The 23,087-nt window shown below is 38.7% G+C and overlaps 1 protein-coding gene across 8 annotated transcripts in view; it reads right to left on the reverse strand.

Moving 5' to 3' along the window:
- Positions 1–23,087, reverse strand: part of ZMIZ1 (zinc finger MIZ-type containing 1) — a 338,284-nt gene that overhangs the window by 120,076 nt on the left and 195,121 nt on the right. For all 8 annotated transcript variants that reach the window (XM_071438784.1, XM_071438786.1, XM_071438794.1 and 5 more), the window contains 2 exons: positions 19,555–19,668; positions 6,627–6,732 (listed from right to left, as the gene is read on the reverse strand). In XM_071438784.1, coding sequence (XP_071294885.1) covers positions 6,627–6,732; positions 19,555–19,668 — 220 coding nt within the window. The remainder of the gene's footprint in view (positions 1–6,626; positions 6,733–19,554; positions 19,669–23,087) is intronic.

The raw sequence follows: 23,087 nt of genomic DNA on the forward strand, positions 1-23,087 counted from the left end.
ACCTCCTTTATAAACAGAGGTGTTCAAGTGTACAGCAGAACAGTGAATGCCAAAAATGAACTGAATTTTCACCAAAACAATGTCTACCTATATTGATATGTTATGAGGTCCTCAAGCTCCCAGCAAAAATGAAGAGGAGTTGCCTAGCTACTAGGAGCATAATGAAAATCTGACACAAGTATGATCATGTTTCCCATGAGCAGAAGGCAGATCAAATGCATGAGGAGCAGACCTTTGAGGAAGGGAACAAGAACAACCCAAACAAATAAGGCCCATTGGGGAAAAGCTTCTCATTCTGCAGGCTCTTAACATGTTTGAGAGCTGACTACTGACATGTCTGCCATGTGTCAAGCCAACCTGACAGAGGCTCAAGGTACAGGATATAATTGCCAAACTGCAGGTCTGACAGAGCTTTATTCTGAGTGAACTCATGGGTGGGACAAATGGGTGAAGTCCAGTGTACCTTTTCTGCAGCCAACCTAAACTGGCTGTCAGAGATTACACACCTGAATTAATGCTGCTTGCCACCAAGCAGCTCTACTGACTGCTTCCTTTTGGTCAAGGGAAGTTGCCCTTCAACTTCATTAAATGAATGCCCTATCAACTTCATTAAGTGAAACTAATAAGACTAACCCCACAATCTAAATGAATTAAGATTTAATTACTCATTTATTTGTAGTATCCATACTATAAATCATTAGGAAAGAAAGACTTAGTTGCAACAAAGGTGTATCCTGCCAATATATGTGCCAGAACAGAATTATTTTATCTGTATGACAACAAAGTGTCCCAGCTGAAGCCATGGCTCTGCTGCACTGCATAACTACCTACAGAGGAAGAGGTAGATTCTGTACTGCATGATACTGGATTTAATTAAATGAGATAAATAAAAGTGAGATTGAAGGCATATTATTATCCTTGCTTCAAAAATAAAGAACTACAAAACTGAGAACAAAGCAGACAAGGGCACACAGTGAGAATCTGTGCTAAGAGCGGGGAAGTGAACTTAGAGATCACCTGAAATGTAGTCAGTTTTCAATACCAAAAGCTGTTTCAGAAGGTATCAGCTGAAAGAAAATAATACCTTTATTTTAATGAGAATTGTCAAGTGGATGGTTTTAGGGACACCAATTCTATCTACCAATGGATTAGGTATCTGCATGGAAATGTAGTAGAAATTTAGGACAACACAGATAAAAGGCTCTTAACCAGCTTCCCAGCTACATCAAGAACCACATTACACAATTTCATACACTGAATTTTATCTTTAAAAAGGCTCTTTCACTTTTCCATTTTCCTTTACTCTGCTCCATCCCTATCCACTGTCATTCTAGCTGAAAATATTTTTTAAATGCAACTATCCTAATAATTCTGAATTCCCCACCTATTTCAGTGTTTTATTCAATTTACAGCAGTATGTTTTTGTGTCAATACTGTACTGTAGTGTAATAGCTCTTCTTGTTCTGAGTCTTTCATTTGTTAGTACTTACATACATTTTGTAACTCTGCTCAGCTTTCATTTCACAAACAACCCAAGCTTTTACTCTGCTCTCATAAAGCTGCTTACTTATTCTTATCAGCCACTTTCCTAAGTGCAGATACAGCATCTGTATTTCTTCTCCAGTCGTATAAGACCATTTTGACTTGACTTGCTGGAAATCTTTGGTGTGAGGCATGAGACTGACAATTTATATGCTGTTTCTTTCCTAACACAGGCCTGTCAATCATTTGGTCCCTTCAAGCTGGAGGGATGCCATCAGCCTTGGCTGGAGTAATTTCTATTCTATACTTGTAATCCTTTTAGCCACCTCGCCTTGCCTTGTCTCCACAGATAATGTGAACACTATTACTGGAAACTTAGTAAAAGTGTTAATGTAGCCCTATGGTCCCCCATGATCTAGAGGTTATCCTTACTTTCTACCTTTTTATTCATTCACATTGTGGCATCATTTCTTCTCTCCTTTTATATAATTTCTGGGAGTTTGATTTGAGAATACACCAAAATAGTCTTTGCCCAATATCTACTATTGCTTTGAAAATGTATCCTGATCAGGACATACCTTCAGTCTCAGTATCTTGTCCAGTAATGTTTTAACACCTCCATTTGGCAGCATTCTCACTGCAAATACCTCTGTTAACCCAGGGCCCAATTTAATTACAGCTTTGGCATTCTACTCACAGGAACAGCCCTCTTATATCGCAGCTTCAGTACAATGACTGAAGGTAAAGAAATAAAAACCCCATAATACAGAGTCCACAAATACTATGAAGTTTTAGTGCATACTTCATATAAAATCAAGATTACTAAGTAATACTGCTCTTGAAAAGTGAAATCAGAAGCACACCAAGCACAGCCTAAGGGGTTGAAAGCAAAGTGATATCAAAAAGGTTGCTATTTCTGCTATCAAACAGCCAACATTTGGCTGCCCGTCCAAGCTATCACAGCATTTGTTTGCTGTAGCTGCTCAGTGCCTGCTAAAGTACCTTTTCTGCACAGTTCTGCCCTCAGGCTTCTTCCTTCCTCTCTCTCTTTACAGAGATAGTGAACACTGTCCTTTTCTGACAAAGCTCCCTGTATGATCTCATCCTGTCGTCCCCTTGTCTGGCCTCAGCTTGGCCTCCTGACAAAAGCAAAACTAGAAAAGTAGCTACAAGAGCCATGAAGTTCAGTAGCTCGATAAAGTATCTTAAAAAAAAAAACAACTCAGAACAGAAAATTGTTCTCCCTCTTTCTCTTCCAGCCCCCCTATTTTTTTAAATAAACACTTTAACTGCTGAACTCTATTTGAACAGTTAAAATAAAGCTACCAAATGACTTAAAATCTTCTACAGGAAGGACAAAAGCATCAGATATGCTGAGAAAATGTCCAAGCAAACACTGTTCAGAGAGAAGGGCTTCAGGTTTAAGGAAGAAAAGCCAGAATACATAAACACCTATGCACTCACATACTAAGAGCAACTCAGTCAGGTTACTGCAGTCTGGAAGCAAATGAGCAGGCAGCCAACCTGCTGGGCCATTCCCCATAGGTGTCACAACAAGGCAAAGGAATTTGCAGTGGAAGGTCTGGGGAGCAGCTGTCACCAAAAGAGACACATATATTTTTAAAGGCTTTGTCATTTGTCTTCAGGGTGGGAAATGCTGTGTTTGACCTCCTGCTGAGGCTGCTGCCCTGTTGCAGCAGCACAGGCTAGAAGAATAAAAGGCAGCAGCTATTATTTCAGGTACAAACACCAGAAAGCAGAGACAAAAGACACAGTCATTAAATCATCATTTCTATTTAAAAACACACATGGCAACTTATTAATACTTTTCATGCTGCATGAACCTGCCCCCTAGGCATTCCCCAGAACAATTTGTAATAGCTAATTGCTAACTATCTCAATGACCAAGTAAAGCAACACCAAAAAGTACATCAAACACTGTCTTGGCAACACCAAACAATCCTGGATGGGAGAAGCCAAGGAGCTGACAGCTCTTGGTCAGGTGCCCTGCCCTTCCCCAGCTGAGGCTGTGCCACCTGAAAGCTGCCCTGCCCAGCTGCAGCCTCCTATCCCTCCCTGCCTCCCCCCAGGCCTGCCTGGACTCTGATCTGCACCTCCCTTCCAGCTTAGCAGGGAGCCACCACCAGAACAACTCAAACCAGCTGGGATGAAACAGCATGAGGACATTTCCAAGAACCAAGGGCTGGTTTTCCCACAGAGTTGAGCCAATTTGGCAGCTGGATGCTCTGCCCTCCAGCCTCAGGCTCCAGCCCACTTCCATCAGGGCTAAGTGAGATCCCCAGGCACTGCCATGGGGACCCTGACTCTCCTGGGGCCCCGCAGAGATACAGCTCAGGGAGCAGTCAAACAGGAAAGAAGCCATGCCAGCAAAAGCTCTTCTGCCAGAGAGCTCCCTGAGCAAGCTGAAGGTGGGAATTCTGGGGAACAGGAGCAGGATAGTGGTTGCACTGGGTCAGGCATCTCTGCAAACCAGCAGACCTGAGGGACACTGGGCTGCAGGGCTCCACCTGCTCCACACAGCAGAGCTGCAAAGGCTGCCAGCCACCACCTCCAGGCCCCCAGCCTGCAGGACACCAGTCAACAAGCCTTGTCCCCAGCTGTAAGGAGGTACTAACAGTGGATGGCCCTTGAAAGGATTTGGTGCAATTATTTTCCCCGATGCTCACCTACTCAAATATGTTTTAATTAGAAAGTCTTTTTTTCTCCTAGCATTTAAGAATGTCAGACACTAAACAACATCTATTAAAAATGTTTCCAGATGATCCCATTGGCAGTTTTAAATTCATACTTGAAGGAATGAATGCAAACCATTGTAAATTCCTCTTAAGCCTAGAGGAAGGGAAAAACAAATTCTTATTCATTAAAATTAATGCCATTTGATATCTACATCAGGGATTTTTGCAGGAATGTGACTGGAAGAAGTGTTGAAGGTGTCTTTCATTAGATGCAAAAGAAAACAGAAGGAATTTCTCAAAACAGCCTGCAAGCATCCCTGACAACAACTTAAGCAAGTCACAAAAAGCAATTTTCAATGAAGCACACTCTCTACAAGAAAAGCAAAGGACAATCTCAACATTTTTACAAAAACTGAATGAAGGAGCAGAGCTGTATGAGAAATCAGCAAATACTAACGCACTCTGATGTGGAAAATAACCCTTTAAAACAAGTCTGTATGTTCTGAAATGACCTCACATTTGTAATCCCAGTCTGTCAATCTTTCAAAGTTGCCTATTGAAGGATGTAGCTCTCAGAGCCCCTATGTGAATGTGACATCCTTAGAGTAGGGGCTATATGTGACATTTCACAAAATATCTTATGGTATGTCCCAAAATATGAGTATTTAACACAGATAGTAAGAGCACAAAATGCACAGTGTAGATGGGCATGATGAAACCCCAGGAAGACCTGGTGAAACAACTGTACAAACAGTAAAACCAAAGTAATTGTGAAAACAAATATTCAAGATAATTGAAAATAAATTACTTCAATATACAAGAGAAATAGGAAGCAAAGCAAAGGACTAAGAAGGGTTTTAGAATATATCAAGTGAAGAGCATGTGATTTACCAGTTTTCCCAGTATTCTATCAATTAAAAAGGGAAAGCGTGAACTCTGTACAGAGTGCTAAGTTAAAAGAAACCTCACATGTTCCTCAAAAAAAGTAATTACTGGTAGAAATGAAACACATTGGGTTTTTCTAGATCACGATGACTGACCAGCAGCTTTCAAGACTACTCCCTCAAGTGAGCCCTAAAGGAAAAAAACTGCAACATCTGACTCTCAACCTCAGCTCCTCTAACACACTGATGGAGAGACACGTCAGGAAGAATTAGTAAGAGAGGGAGAAGAGCTATATTTTTAAAGAAAATGTAATGCTGTCATAGCTGGAAATCCTTCTTTGATAAGCTTTAAAAAAAAAAAAGCCAAACAACCAATAAGAGATGTGATAGCTAACTAATGGATAAACTCAATAGGAAGTCTGAAAAAAGAGACATTGTGCTTGGTCAACAGAACGTTTTATCCTCCACACAGTTCTCCTGGATGAAAATCAGACAGCTTATTCAACATTTAGTAAGATTAATGGTTCCTTCACATACAAAAAAATAAAACAGTAAGTCCAGTGAATATGCTTTGACGTGAAAGCCACTTCTGCATGAGGAACTGCTTAGAACACTTAGGACAAAAGATAGCCATGTCTGGGGCTGATAAAAACTGAAAAGGAACACGAAAAGAAATATTAACACCCAATCAGTTGGGTAAAAGTCACTGTTTTGGAAGAAAGTAACCTTTTCTGATGTTCCAAAATGGGGACTGCATACCAGTTTAGTACTAAGCAGAAAAGTTATCCACGCTCAGTCTGGAATGGAACAATTATCTTCCTGTTTTCCAAGCCAGTGAACATTATGCTGACATTCATCAGCTAAGAAAAGGAGAACCAGAATTAAATGCTCCAGTTAAATCGAACATGTGAGAAGCAGAAAGACCCTTAAGTGCATTTTCTACATCTCTTAAAGGAGCAATGGTAATACATCATGATCAAATATTGCTACTTGATCAGAGACCTGTAACAGATTATTGCTGTAAAATACTGGGAAAATGGCTACTTGTTACTACAACACTAGAATTACTACCTACTCTTGGCTCAAAATTGTAATTCTAAGGACTAGATGTACAAGAAACCATGGTACTTATTTGCACAGGCACATGAAGTCAAGGAGTACGAGTTTTGCAATAGATATACCAGGGAGTGCAGAATGGATGTGAAAGATTTAGAGGTTGCCACATGACAGAAAATCAATGGTTTACCAAGATGGAGGGGTCTGAGTATGTTCATTCCCACCATGAAATTACTAAACATCTGTGCTTCTGGAAGCAGCATTTCATCCATGAGATCAAATAGGGCAACAAACAGCACTAGCTGGGGAAAATATAAATTTCAAAGTCACATATCCTCAGAAGAGCATGCCACTGAAATGTTAAAAGCAACAGAACCATAACCACCAAATAAGTGTTTGCTTTTGGTTTTGTTTTTTTTACAGAACGCAAGACAGTCGCAGGTAGCATTTTTTACAGAATATGATTATCTGAGAATCAACAATACACCAAAAAAACAGCTTTTCCTACCAGCTGATTTTGGAGTGAATTTGTCCCTGTTGGCTGCACATACTGCCAGTAGCCTGTATCCAAGATCCAAGTCGAATCCTTGCTGAGCTGCCACTCGACTAACCACCTGCAGAGGGAAAAAGAGAAAGCTTCATTAAGGGTTACTTGAGCTCTTGACAAAGTGACATTAACCTGCTTATCAGCACTGATGTTTGACATCTGAACCTGCTGCAAGAGCACAGCACAAACATGGTATGAGGCAGTGCTCCCCAGTAGTTTCCAACACAAGCACAATGAACTGAACACAGGAGTATTCTGGTGATCCAATTATTTGACCACCTGTCAGAAGAAAGGCCTCGTAGTTCCATAAAAATTGGAGAGACAAAAGCCAGAAGAACTAACGGAAGAGCAATGTATGTAAAGATTATACAGAATACACCTTACTGTATTTGAGATGTGAGGATGAGAAATCCTCAGTCTCTCCCTCTGTTGTGCAGTTCCTGGCCCTTTTCCCAAGGGCAGTGCTCAGGTCCTTTAGGTTAAAATGCCCGCTCCACACTGCTGGGCAGGGTTGTCCTACACTGTGCTCAGTGTCACAGTTGCTGCATTTCAACAATACTGTATTGGGAAGCACATTTACCAGAGTTTTAGAATGAACAGGCCTGTGCAAGAAGCATTTGCCAAACATTAAATTAGGGTAAGACTGTTGTTGTCGTTGACTGATCTAGAAGAACTAGCAAAACCAGGCAAATTGAAGACTGTAGTCAAGGACAAAAAGCAGTCAACTGTTTCCTCCAAGCCAGCAACCCAGCTATCAGCCAAGAACGTATCCTCTTAAAATCTGCACAGCACAAACACAATCCCACAGTCATTCTGCCAAATGATGCTAAAGTTATACACAGCACAGCTTTTCTATTGCCTTCCAGTGGCACATGATGACTTCAGACTCAGAGGCACAGATAAAACAGATTATTCTTTGCATTAAAACAATGAAGGAACTGGGAACTGCACAAGAACAGAGCACCATTTCCTGAGGCAAAAGAAAGTCCCTATCTTTAACAGCTTACAGTACAAGAAAAGATCTTTCTCCCACCCTTTCTTCATCTGAAAGCTTCTTTCTTAATGAATGACATTGCAATTATGTGTGTCCAGGACTGAAAAAAGCAACAGTAGGGAAGAGAGTGAAGAACTAATGCATGTGATAAGCTACAAACATTATCCTACACTTTTTCCAATATATCCACTTTTCCTAATTAACAATTAAGAACCAAATTTATTTCTTAAAAAAGAATTAACATGAATGAAGTTCCCAGGTAGATTTTTTTGTTCTGTTGCTCTTATTAATTTAAAAATTAGACATTCATAAGACTTAATCTGTGGGAGTGTTTGTTCCCTCCCTAAATTTAACCTTTCCAACCTCAAAACTGAGAAGAGAGCTTCAGGGAAAAGAAATGAAAATTGAGGATGATCAGTAGAGTAATACACACCTTTACAACTACAGCTTTTAGATAGAAAAGTAAAAAGGAATAAAGTAAAAGAAATAATGCAATTTTTTTTATAAACAATAAAAACATTTCCAATTTGGTAGTTCAGCCTTTAATCCTTTACACTTAGAAGTCCAGTTGTTAGCATCCTGGCTAAGACTCTAGGTCCAAACTTGCAAAATTAAGAAAAAAATAAACCTAATAATAATAATTTTTTAAAAATCGATAAAAACTCACTCACAATACCATTAAAAAACAGAAAAACAAGAAGAGAATATGATATGTCATATTTCATGCAAAAATAGCAATAGGAGTGAAGACTGGTGGGCTGCCATGAGATCTGGAAAACACTTACATACTTGGAAATCTGTTTCCCTTTTCTACTTCCAGTATATCACTGTACTTCAGCCACCCAAAAGTAGATATCTGGGGAGGGGGGGGATGATGAGAAGAAAACAAAAAGCTCTTCTGATAAACCCAAAACCACACCTTGCAAAAGGCTCCTGAGAACAATGTCTCATTAATGTACAAACATTATTTCACCTCCTTTAGCTGTCATGTATTCTCCCATCACAGAGGAACACATTTCAGAGTGCCAATCAGTTCTGTAAAACAATGGAGAACGGTCCCTCCCATTCTCTGTTTTGAAACAGCGTATAATCATTAAACCATTTATTTTGAAGCTGAAGAAAGGCAGATACCCCTGGTCATCAGTGAGCACACAGCAACTCAGAAAATGCATTGGCTGCTTATATTCTTGATTTGTTTTAATACATGAAGCTACAAATCCTGAGACTGTCCTAGCAAGAGGCCAAATCACTACTCTCAACTGACATCTTGCTAACTCAGGAAACAGAGAGAACTGTAAAACCCACAAAAGCCAAGTTCTGCTTGCCCTGTCTTCACTGAACACACTGCAAAGCCTTGGTCAGTGCAGTCCTAACCACAGGCTGACACCTAACTTTCTATTCTCCCACATCACATCAGTTTCCTTTTCTTCATTTCCCCTGCCAGAGGAGCAGTGCCATGAAGCTCACAGGGGTGGGAAGCAGAGATTTCCAGAGTGTGCAGCCCAAGGCTGAACACACCCTGATGGGCACAGCCCAGCCTGGCAGCTCCCACCTCGTGTGGCAAATACCACACGAGGACTGAGCATGAGAAGGCAGAATCTGAACTTGACAGTGTGCAGAGGTCAGCCAGTCAAACTGTTACTTATTTCTTCATGCCAAGTGTGAGGGAAAACAAATTGGAAATTTGTTTTAGCAAAAAAAACCCCAAAAAACTAAAAAAAAAAAATAATGTAACTTTGAAAGAAAGTGCTTCCGCTGACAAACTGCACAAAAAGTCCCTTCTTTCTCTCAAAAGAAACTTAATAGAAAGCAGATATTTCTAATAAAATTTCTGTTTTGCCAAGAGTAATTTTCCATCTACAGTTTTCTTGTATGCCCTCCCTTAAATGCAGGAAGAGGGTCTATTAAACAAACTGGTGGACTTGTGCTCAAGAGGGCTTTCTCTGGTCCCTTTTGCCTCAGCTTGCTCAACATGAATAGGGCAGTACACATCTATTTCCTTTACAGGGAATGGTTAGGTCAACTATGGTAAGTCCTAACAGCATTGCAGAATAAACTCATCGTTGAACACATGGTGCCAGCTGCATCTTGTCTGAATTTTTTAACAAGGCTTACAAATATTTGCATTGACAGTATTTCAAATTTTTCTTTCAACTGTGACAGGTCAAAGACTTTTATTTCAAAATTAAGGTCAATGGAACAAATCATAGATTCTTCTCCCAAGACCTGGTTTCAGGTTGTCTACAATTTAAGTCAGACATTGCTCACTTGGTATTTGTCAAACTTTCCTCTGTATGCAAGGGACCCCTTGGCTTTTTAAACAGACACTGAGAATTCTCAGAAACAAGATGACAAATGCATCATAGGAGCATGATCCACAAAACACAAAGAAATAGCTACAAGACATTTGGTAAGTTTAATATATTCAGGTCAGCAGATCCTGATGAAATTTACCTTTGAGTGCCTCAAAGGAATTTACCTGGACAAACAGTGTAACTGCTAATGATTATCTTCAGAAATTCATTCAAGACAGAGAGCTTGGAGATATAGCAAATCTGGTTTTAGGATTGTAAAAGGTGATTCTCAGGAAGTACATATATCCAGAGAGACAACAAAAACAGATATTAAAGTGCTAGGTGAGCAATACAGAACATCATCATGAATACATCAGCACCATGCAATTTCCTTCTTTGACAAGTTACAATATCTTAACTCTAATGTCTTCTGACATTGTCTTATTTAACACTATTGTAACAAAGGAATATGCCCAGATGACAGAAGTATATATTTCACTCAGATTATTAATTACTAGTCCTTTGTCAAATCATAACTTGTGCTTGTTACAGGTAATTTCTACGTATTTAGTCCTGACTTGGACAATGACAGAGTAAACTGCAAAACCTCTAGGTGGTTTTGCAGGCAAAAGAGTCTGCAAACACTTAACAAGAGAGGGTAAGAGTTTAAAATTACCATTATAACCAGGAAAAATGTTGCAAAAATGAGACCAAAGACACACATGAAACACTACAGATTGGGAAGAAAGAAAAATTATATGCCTAAATAGAAAATTAGGAACAGACATTCATCTTTTAGTGTATATGTGACTCACTGGGAAAATGTATGAAGTATTAAAAATCATCAGGCAGTGGAAAGACCTACCTATCATTCTCTGGCTTTTGGAGGGTAAGGGGATTTATAGTAGACCAGACTGTATCTGTATCACATCCTGGCTTGGAGAAAAAGAGTAGACAGCATGCTCCCTTAGGCCTGTCCCAAGCCAAACCTCAGTGATTCCAGACACCTGCTGCCTACTGGAGCCATCCAGCTCAGCCTGAACCCTGTCCCAGGAATTCTAGCACATTTGAAACCTCCCGTGATTTCAGTCTTACTCAGGTAGCAGTGCAGATCAGATGGGATCTAGGCAACAATTTCAATAATCCATTAAATGTTATGGCTAAGGGATTTTGATACCATTTGCAAACATACTCTTTAACTACAAATTCAAACCCAGCAAATCAGCAAAAATTCAGACAGCGTGTAGCTGGTACCATGTGTTCAACCATGACTTCATTCTGCAATGCTGTAAGAACTTATCTGAATTGACCTACCCATACATAACATAGCATTCCATTCAAAAGTGATGCATTAAAGAAAAAAACAACAGGCATACAGACACAGTTCCCAGTATCACAACCATAAATTGAGATCATCATCCTTTAGCATGGGTGAGAGAGGTGCTTGGCCAGCTCAAGATTTGACACCTAACATTTCTCTATGTTATTTTACAATAACATTCCAGACAGCTAGACTTTATAAAAGCTAGCCTATTTCCTAAACACACTTGCAACACCTAGTTTTATTTAAATTTTGATAGGGCACTAACAGCTATTTTAAGCTGTTTTTAAGGGAATATATACCCTATCTGCAAACAAACAGTATTAGATCATCAACTGCCAGTAAGAAAATCTGATCACTTCAAACCTCTGAAATCTTTAATCTGAATAATTCAGATAAACAGCTTTCAAAAAGGAGACATTGCATTCACTGTCTGTGACTCAGCTCTGCAGAGATCCAGATGTCTGAACTCTCAGGGTCATTGACAGTGAGGAGAAAATGATGAGAGTGAGGTTTTAATTACATGAAAAGCAGACAAATATGGCTACCAGCATATTTTCTTTGCTGAATTTACCTTCACTATTTCTCCCCCCCCCACCTCCTTTCTCCTTTTGCAAGGCTAAGGAGCTTCAGTCCCTGCCCTGCTTGTCATCACCCCACGAAGTACTGGAACAATGTGGCTCTCAACCTAACAGCCCTGTTAATCAAGAGAGCTACACGACTGCTTATTTCTAAACTCCCTTCCCATTATGTTGCACTTTCAATGAAACTCTTAACTAGCAGCAGTCAAGAGCACTCCCCCCTGCTGGCATCAGAATGAATTTTACCAATTCAATTTGCTGGTTGCTCAAAACTAAAAATGCCAGCTGATTGCTAGTTCAGACGGCTCCGTGTTCAGCCACTTGTGCATACTTGAAATTATCTGAATGCAGTTTGAAGACTACAGCAGAAATTTTGTAATTAGAATTCTGCAATGTAGATGGTAATTTTTCCCCCTCAGTAACACACAAAGATCAGATAAACAGGAAGCAAATTGAGGAATTTTGCAACATGAATAGTGATCTGCCTCAAACAGGAAAAAAAAAAAGGGTAGGAAAAGGAGGAAGAAATCTATGATCTGAAGTCCTGATCTGATGAGACTCTTACACTCCAGTTGCAGAAGGGCTGCCTCAACAATAGAGACAATCAAAGCAAGTCAGGGAAGTTATATATATCATTAAATAGTTTCTTGCCTTTGATGCTTGAAAACAGACATTAAGTAGGTTCTGCAAATGTAAGAGACTTTACAGAGTCCTTGTATTCAAATTAAGAGTTTTCTTAAAAATTATTTCCTACTCTATAAGGTGGATAAAGGCCATATTTTCAAAGCAAAATAAGCCAGTATGCCTGCCGTGTACTTTGTGAGGCTTCCTGCAACGGTGACATAAATCATGCAGAATAAGGGTATCTCCTCCTTTACATGCTCTTCCTCTCTTCTTCTCTCCAACAACCACAAACATCCAAGAGAAGGTCACTATACTCAACCCTCTCCACTGAAAATTGTCCCAGAGGAAATGAGGCAGGGATTGTGCTGTAATTAAACCAGCTGATCACTGGGTCACTGCAGTACTGCTGCCACCTGAGTCCTGGCACACTCTGAACAGTGATTTGCATCAAACACACGCTGCTCATGCAGACAGAGTGACAAGGGAATTCCAGAAACACTTGGCTTTGGAGAGCAGGACATCTCAATGAGTTTCAGATAACCCATGAGAAGACTCACAAAGTTTAGGTAAAAAGGGCTTTAGGAGAGCACGAAGTGAAAGGACAAGCAGTACCACTGAGTTATTTGGTAGTGCTCAGAGGTGCTGGGAAGCAGAGTGTTCTGTGCCTGCTGGCTGTACCCTGGCAGTACAGCACGTACATGGCCCTGGAGTGCTGTGCTGCTCTGCAAACACAAAGCTCTGTGTTCAACAGATGCCTGGAGAGCACGATGGGAGCAAAATTTCTTCCACGTGAACTTTTTGCTCTGGAAGTCTTGGATACAAAGAGTAAATGTAACATTTCTAGGGCTCTCGTGGGCAGCTGCAACCTCCCCTTTTCTGGGTATAGATATGCTGAACCAACTCTTCCAGCTAATTAATCACATTCAAATCCTGATCTGATTAGAAATCTGATTTTTGGAATGTCACAGGTTGATTTTTGATTATGTACCTTTCTGCATGAAACAGAATGAATCCAGGCAAGCATTAGCTGCATTTGCAGTCTGAGGCATCCTGTTATGGAAACCTCACATTATTCAGATATGCCATTCTTTGGTTGGTTTTTTTGTTTTTGTTTGTTCTTTTTTTTTTTTTAAACATGTATGTCTTTTTTTTAACCAATTATGCTATTCATACCATATCAGACAAGCTAAAATAGATTTCTGTATTATGAAACTGAGAGCAGTTAAGGTTTTTTTTCTTTTTAAAATGATCTAAAATTCCTCAATTCCAGGATTTTCTGAAGAGAAATGCAATTCAAAAGATTACTGTACTATTGTATTGGTATCATTGAGATACGAACTTTTAGCAGATACTTCCATCAGTTTATCATTGATGCTTGTTATTTCAGCAACTCTTATCTGCAGTACAGAGATGTAGTAAGAACTATAAGCAGAACAAAAAATTTAAATGAAATCCATAACCTTTCAATGAAGTACAGCTAGGACTACAGCTTTGTGTTTTGTTTGTTTTAATTTAAAAAGAAATATTTCTATCACAACACACAGGTAAGTTTCTCACATCTGAAGACTGAGGCAGACCCAGTATTTGGAGAGGAAAATCTAGAACATTAAGATTTGGGGGGAAGGCATTTTTAATTACTATTTCAATTACTATTTTGGCATAGTTTTTTGTGGACAGTCTGGGGTAGGAGGTCTTTGCATCTCTTGAATGTAAAGAGACACTCAGATCCCAACCACAGTGGTTAGAGACAAAGCTTTCACCATAGAAGCTCTCTTACATTCACTGATTTACCAGGAGCCAGCTCAGGTAAGCACATCCTGCTTACCTAAATTCCTCCTACTGTTCAAAACCATTGTAGTGATGGATTTTAATTTCTCAGATGAAGCCCCTAGGTACAGCCACAGAGTAACTGCACACAGCTTGGCCTCTCTCACTCTTTTATTTCTTGGTCGGACGCACTGAAGAGCCCTACAGAATGATAAACTTGGTGCCTTGTAAACCTGAAGCACAGCAAGAGAACAAGGCAGTGCCTTTATGGTCCTTTGTTGAAGACAAGTCTGTAAATCTGTCCATTTTGCTCTCAGCTGTCTCCTCATTTCCATTTTTGCTGCAGCACCAACACAAACATTACCCAAAGCCTTCACTAAGATCATTTGCTCATTAAACTGCTTGGCAAGAGCAGACCATGGGATGAGACTACACTGCACCTGAGAAGGGGCAGAAATGAACAAAGCAGCCTGGGCCAAATGCTGAATGAAAGTTATTTGTATTGCAGTCTACTTTGTAGCATTCTTTCCTGAGAAGCTTTTGACCAATATTTTGCTTTTGTCTCCCATATACAGAGATATAATTCAATTACTGTGTAACTTTTTGCTCAATGTTACTGTTAAACGCTGATTTGTACTATCCACATGGATTGGGAAATGGTTAGGAGAAAAGTTAACCTGTGAGTGATTAAAGTACTTGTATTTCTTTGCTTGGACAGCTATCTGATTTGGCCAAAATAGGGTTATTTTTTTAACTGCTGTGTAGTAAGTGAAGGTGTTTATTTCAGAAGACTGTAAGGTAATTGCATATACAGTACATTTTTAGAGAATTAAATTCTTAAATGTATCAAGACTATCAGCCTTGCCATAATATATTCTAGTACTAGAGTAAGAAATTTTTTCAATCCTAATAAAAACACAGCTATGCCTGGTTTGTAGAAGTAGTATTATATACAAAAGAATACCATATCCATTGCCATTTCAATAATTTATAGACTCAATGAGTTCAATTATAATTCAGTTTCTGGCCTACAGACTGTCTATTTAATTTGAAAATAACTACTGTTGAAAAAGAACACCTAGCTTTTCTTGGCAAGTAACAAGAAATTTTATTGTCTCTGAGAAAGATCAAAATTTGTTTGCATGAGCTCTGTAAAAGCTGTTTAAGGGAACCTTTCCACAGCCTGTAGCTTGCAAGAAATAAAACAGATTCAAAGCTTGCCCCTTTATCCCTGACTTATTATTTATCTGTTGAAATGAGTATTCTTATAATTTTTTATTATCCACTCTAGAGATTTTGTGTAATGGATAAGCACAAAAAGTTAAGCTCTAGAATTAGTGTCTGTCAGAACTGTTTGAACATAGCAACACAATGCACTTGCATCACATTTTGGTCAGAAGAGGCACAGTTTTTGGTGCTTAGTTAATGAAAAAATATTTTCTATTTATGGCACAAGTAATTGGTTTATCTATGTATCCTTTTCTATTTGACTGTTTGCACTGCACAGAAATACCCCAATTTTGTCCATAGGCCTTGACAGCATTAGCCTACTTTCTTCATCACAAAAAGAAATTATTTAAACTCTAAATGAGTAATCATTTAAAGTATCTGTTATGTGAAGTATTTGACTACTGAAATGAAGTTTACATACTTTATTAGCTATCTCTCTGGCAAAATTTACCTGTTGTATCAAATCTTGAGTTTCTTCTAGAGGTAAGAAAACCATTCCTATTACATTGCACACAATGTTACTGGAGCTCACAGTAGCAAATGTAACTTCAGAATTATAAAGTACTGTTTATGTGCAAAAACTATCTACGGCAAATAGCCAGTATGTATAATGTGCACAGATTATACAAAAACAAAAAATCACCAAGGAAAGACAAACACTAGACATGTGTTACACATGTTGTTGTTCAACAATTGCTGTCTAGTGAACCCATGCAATTTTTAAGTCACCAAGATTTCCCTAAGCGCTGGTATTACAATTTAAGAAAACCCTCTACAACAGTCTATTCTATATATTCTATATATTCTTATCAAAAGCAGTAATTCCATAAATGAAGCTGGAAGCTCCTCTGCTATTGACAAGGCAGAATATTTCTAAGATCATTCTTCTGCATCCATTCTAAGACAGGCAACAGGAATACAAAAGGTTATGCAGTTACCAGACATTATTGACAGTCCCAACACAAGACAGTGTGTCAGGTAAACAGAACTACTTCTAAGAACCACTTCTTAAAGCCTTATTTCAAAGTGTGAGCATATCTGTCCTGTATTAATTGGATTAAATCTAATTGGTTAATTTTTGTAAAAGATTATACATAGGACTTACATGATGCAAAGGATCTGTTATACCTAGGATACCCATGTTGTGCTGATCTGTGATAACCTATTCAGCTGGCTATTCTTACCACAGCAGATCTGTTCTTCTGCTCTGTCATCACATCTGATGCATTTCAACTCTGCAGTGTGTGAATGACTGTTTGCACATTCCTGAGAGAGCCTGCCTTTCTGCATTCATGACATCCTCATAAGTTTCAGTTTGGATTAGTAAATGTCATGTTACCACTCGTAGGACATGATCATTTCATATCCCTTGATGGTTCCAGAACAGCTTAGCATACCACTTTTTCCCTGGTCAGAGAGTTAATGGAACAGAATGTCATAAAAATAACAAAAATCATTCTCAATACTACAGAGGGGAAGCTTTATGAGCAAGCAAGCATTTTTAGTATTTGTAAAATTTCCAAATTAAATGTCTTCAAGAACCACACAGCTCAAATGTTGCAATGATGGTAGAAATCACTTGCTTTAAAAAAAGTATATTCAAAAATACGGAAATTTTAAGGGAATTTAACTTTGAAGGTCATTTTAAAGGCTAGCAAAATAAAACGGTAATCCTGTTTCAGTGATTGAATACTTTCATACTCATTTTTCATTTTTCTTTTAGCATAATCCTCACAAAGAAGTAAGAACTGGTAAACCTTATCAGCATTAAGAAAAATAGGCTTCTGATAGTACAGAACATGAAGCTATGCAATCTGATGTTAAATCTACTCATGATATTCCATTATTTCAGCTACCTTTGACTTATTTGCAACTTTCTGAATAATTTCTCTGAAAACAGACTGAAGTTCTATCACATTTATTAAAAGTACACAAACCCCTTTTTCTGTAAGGAAACAAAAAGCCTAAAAATCCATGTCTGCTAAATTATGAATCAGAACATATTAATTAGAAAGAAATTATATATGTGTAAGCTTAAATAGAAAAAATATAGATATAAGGACAAAAAAAAATTTAAAAAAGAGACCTTGCCCACTGTACTGTTAATGTATGAAGAAGATACAGGAAGTACAAACCTCTTGGGATACAACCATGCTGTTAAGTCTCTTTAATGGGAAGCAGGAAGAGGAAGAAGGATGTACACAACAAGAAATTAAAGAACATCTTTCTTAGAGGGATTTTAAAATTAAGAACAAGAAACATATTCATTGCAGTTTATAGGCATTCTGCAAACCCTGTGTATTTATCAAACACAGCACAAGCCACCTGGTTAAGTTCCTGTGTTATTTCCTTGTCAGGAATGTAATGAAATTACAACATGTGATAAAGATGCTGCTGCCAGTCAGTCCTACACTGCAGAGAGTTCTCTCCCACAACAGCTTGGGAAAGGGGGCATGCCACCCTGTGCAGATTTCAGGGAGAAGTATGAAGCAAAGTAATACATGTGGCTCAAATATTAACAGTACTTAGATGGTAAGATTGGTTTCTTTTCTTTCATTCTTGACAGGAGAAAAACAGTATTTTCATTTCAACACACTGAAAACCACGTATTGTGTTTTACCTCACCAGTTTTCATGGAACATTTCCTGCCCACTTTCTCTACACTGTGAGGAGAATGAATCACTGGCAGTCAGACCTTATTTTGACCCTTCACATGGGCAGGGCTGAAGATCTGCTCATGGAGAAAGAAAAGATTTAAAGAGCAAGGAAGTCGCAGGTCAGACTCACAATGTTCTAGCAGGGGCTGCAGAGAAATACTGTGCACAGCTTGCCCAGCTATACCTGAGGTGAATGTCTCCTTTCCCAAAAGCTACCCTGAAAAATGCTAGGAAAGTTTTTAAAAAGCATAAATAAAATATAGTTATGGTCACATTGGACGTTATGTGCATTTTCTCATAACTGATGCTACCAATAACTTTTACTTCAAACAGGATTGTTAAATATTCTCTCTTTGGACTTTACCATTTTTAACTTCCTTTATTTTATTTTTTCTCTGACTGGAAGATTATATGCATCTCCTATTATAACTGGATTTATTCGAACTTTCTGACATACACATCTGAGGGATGCTATACACTGGAGTACACTAAGATGGAGCCATTCCTTAACATTTGGATTTCAGGCAACTGAATTTCAGTCTTAATGTCTGTTTCATGTATACCAGCTACACATTGCATGAAAGTAATCCATGCACTTCTGCCTCACAATAAATAAAATTACTGTCTCTTCATTAATAATTTCAGAATTTCTGTTTCTTTTGTGACTATTTGTTTAGATCATCCTGCTTGGCAAATTGCAGTGAGACTTTTAATCCTTCTGCTCAGTCAGAATTTAATTAACCTAAAGTCTTAACTCTGCATAACAGTTCTGGACTGCTGCTGCTGGAAAACAAAAGTTTCAAAACCAAAATGCACAGAAAAATATATATTTTAATGCATTATAATGAAGTTGCTTTAGGAACTACAGAGGTCTTAATGAAAAGTGAATGAAAAGGAAAGCACTGAAATCAATGGAATTGTTGGAATTAGCATGTCAAGATTAGACCTGCAGTCAATTCATGTAACAAAGTAAGCTGAACAGGCGTGGCAAAAACAGTGTTTAGCTGGAAACACAGCAAATTTAGAATAAAAGGCAAGCGGTCCTTCAGCCCTATGAAAAATGCCAAAGGAAAACAAGTACCTGGAAAGTTCATCACTCTGTAAGAACATGGCTCACTGAGCAATTTCAAACCATGAAATAACACTGTATGTGTATAAGAAATAATCTAGCCTGCGCACTTGTAAGTAATCTAACTAAAAACGTTTAGCCCTCTTATGCTCCAACTTCTTGTTATTGCATTTTGCTTCTTAAGCAATGGAGTCAAATAAACAAGTCTTAGGGTCTGGCTTTATGTATTTGAGGTAAAATTACAAAAATTCCCTTAAAATGCAGATTCAGAAAATCAAGTTCCTCTGGCCAGGAGAGAGTGAACAGAGTATAAAACAGAACTGGAGCCCCTGTCACAGTAGGGTGGACATACCGTCAAACAGCCCATCAGGCTCTGCTCAAACGGTCTCTGGAAGGCTCTGGGGTCTCCACACCAGTCCAGGAGCTCTGTTGCTGCATTATGGAAGTTTGCTGGGTTCTGTAAGTGCTGGAAAGGGAAGGCAAAGCAACATGGTAAATAACATACACAAGGGCTGAATATTCCTTTCTACATCACATTATTATAAAGTCTGGCAACTAGGAACAGCGTGTAATTCAAAAGCAAGACTCAATTGCACAGTGAATGCAGAAAATCCTACTTCATTCTTATTAATACTTAAACCATTCTCTGACATGACTTCATTAGTTAGAGACAAGCTATAGCTGAAATACCAGAGCTCCCCAAGCTCTCTCTCCACAGCACCACCTCTCCCACCTGAAAATCATAGTGGATTCCACTTGGAAATCCAAATTGTCTGAGCCCAAATTAAGGGAACTTTTAGTCTCAGGTTCAATGCCATTGAAGTGTGTTTATGCCCCACTGTTGGGACATACCAGTACAGCACTTTCCAATAATCAAGATTTCCATCTTTGCTGCTGGCCAATGAGGCAAATGTGACAGCCTCAGAAATGCCAGTGCCAGGGAGAAGCCCACTCACTATACCAATCCCTTCCAGGAACCTTGGCTTCTGCTGCTCAAGACATCATCATGAGCAATTAGGGTGATCAGCTTCAGGATCATGAAAAACTGAGGGTTATCTCTTAACTGAAGATGCTTCCACATGCACAGAAGGCATGCAGACATTTCAGAGGGGAACCCTACCTCTCCTGAAGAGAGTGTTAGGATTTTCAAAGGGGGAAAAAAAAAAAAAACTCATTTTGTTTTGAAATTTGCAGGGACAATGGATTTTTTTTTTTCTTGACTATCACATTAATTTCTGCCTTTTTACTGAACAACAGGAAGTCCTGATTTTAGAGGCACTTAATAAACTTACCTAATACTATTGTTCACACTGTCATCCCTCACTGTCTACATGGCCAAAGTATTCCAAAATTTTAGATGGAGGAGAGGGATGGCACAGAAAAGAAGGAATTTAATTTACAACAGTAATATTGTTACTAAATTCTCCAGTTCTGGTGATGGTAGATGTATCAGTGAAAACTCCAGAAACAACAAGAAAAGAGAGCATTTAGGAATTGTTGGGTTTTTTTAGGAAGTGGTTTTATAATTCTTGGAATTGCTGAGAAAAATATGAAAATGATATGAGTGTTTTATGTGGGAGGCACAAATCTCAGGGGCATAATTTTTAAAATATATCATTACTTTTAAATCAGTTGCATAATTTGGGAAAACATGACTGCTCATTTCTAAGCATCTGGATCAACTATAATGTTCACAACCTATTTTTTCTCCCTTCATCCCCTCATGCCTGAGTAGCTGCATATATTAACTTCACGACAAATGAAGGGAAAAAAAAAATTCCTCCCATGGCAGGTTTTCAGGAGTTGCCAGTCTGTGAGCTTTTTGGACCACGTTACACTAGGTAATTCTTATTCAATGGGTGCTCTTGGTCAGAGGCCTTGTTTTAACAAGGGATGACTGACATGCAGGGCATGGATTTTTAAAACAACAGCAGAATTTGAAAAAGCAGACAGGCATTGTGCAAAGTGGGTTTCTACCTCTGCTCTACCAACATGGATACAGCTCACATCACTAACCAGTGAGAGCTTTACCTAGGCTCCATTTCAGAATTAGATCTCTGGCTGACCGTATAATTATTGGTGGAGGAGTCAAACGAATGTGTATACTGATGAAAGGCAAGAATCCAAGTGAGTACATGTAAGAAGCCATATTGTAAGGCTTCATGTAAAAAAAAAATCCCATGAACAGAGCCAGTAGTTTGGGTTATGAATCTTCCAAGTAAAAGGGGAAAGGATTCTTTTTTGAACTCTTCACTTAAACCACCAGAGAAGTGACTGCCTGACACCAAATCTCTCTGTGAATACAGCTCCTTCTACAGACCACTTTGATCTGCAGGGGAAACAGAAGTTGCTTGAAACCTCCATACAACAGCATGTGTAAGCTCTGCTAATATCAAATACACTATTTCCAGAAGGCAAGAGAGGCACATGAGCTGATGAACAAAATACTGAATGCCTACTGTACTGATAGGACTTAGGTCACAGATCTCTCAGAAGGGAAAAAATAAACCAAACCAAAACCACAGAAACAACAAAGAAAAATTCACTGAAATCTATGCAATTTTGTATGTGAATTAGTTCTTAGTAACTCTTCTCTCCTTGTGGGAAACGAAATGAATTGAGAGCCACTAATCAAAAGCCCAAGTAAGAGCTACATGATATTTATTCTCACCAGTGTTGCTGCTGCTTGCCAGCTACACACATCTTCTGCTAAAGCTTACAGTAAAATTTCACAACTGAGAAACACACTATACCTGAATGAGAACAATTTTTTTAGATATAGGCTAGCAGATAAAAAGCAGGGCACACCCTTATCCACATGCTTTATTAACAGTGTAGCACCCCATAAGGGTAATTTGTACTTATTAGAACACCACTGAAAAGCAGTATTTTTTTTTCCTAGATTAAAGTTTCAACATGTGTTAAACTTGCAATTGCTATGGCAGAAAAGGCTCCTTCTACTTGCCTGCACCAAGGTAGGGGTGACCTCAATGACTTGGTTTTAACTTTTTATTCTGTAACCCTCCAGCAAGTTATTTCACTGCATCAGGACTCACCCCTGAGGGACACTATCAGAACCCACTTAAATCCAGAGGGGATACTGAAATCCTGACTTCCTAAATGCAACTGCCTCACTGAAATTTGGGTAGAAACTCACTGGGCAGGATCAGCAATTCTGTTAGTTCCATCACAGACTAAAATCTCCAAACAAAACACAGGAAAAAGTCAGAATACCAGGGGTCCTGCCTCTATTTGAGTAGTTTACAGGACGAGATAAAAGCTGGTCTCGAGGACATTTCTTGCAATGTTGCACAGAATTCTGTCTGGGACATATTTCTCACAGCTTTCTGACTTTCTAAATAATTTTAAATTCAGGTTCTCCTCCAGTTTTTCTTTTACACATTCAAAGGCTAAGGCTACTTTTGTGGAAAACAAACAGAACATTCAGCATGAACCAAAGCATGAAGGCAGGTGCAATTCCTTCCCTCAGTTACATAAGAAAACATTCCAAATGCCTGCTGTGATTTTTATTTATTGACAACTTAAACACTGTATGTGGAGCAAAAAGCTCCAGTGTCATTCACATCCTCACAACAAAAAGCCTGCCTGAGAAGAATTTTACATCTACCATACTCATCAAGCAGGAAATAAAGAGATATTCTCAGTTCTCAATCCAAGAACAGAAGTACAAAACAAAGCTTATGCCAGATCCATCCATCAGCTTTGTTGTGAAGCATTTTACATGCATGGCTCTATCCTCTTCAACTGAAATTATTGGCAGCATTTTGAAGAAGCAAGGCATATGTCTGAAGAGTCTTGTCTGAAACTGTGCTTCTTGTAAACAAGGGGAAAAAAATCCCCCTCATTAGGAGCTGGTTTAGACAA

This window comes from Agelaius tricolor, unplaced genomic scaffold, assembly GCF_023055355.1.
Source record: "Agelaius tricolor isolate 1412-34295 unplaced genomic scaffold, bAgeTri1.0.p SCAF_13, whole genome shotgun sequence".
Taxonomy (NCBI): domain Eukaryota; kingdom Metazoa; phylum Chordata; class Aves; order Passeriformes; family Icteridae; genus Agelaius; species Agelaius tricolor.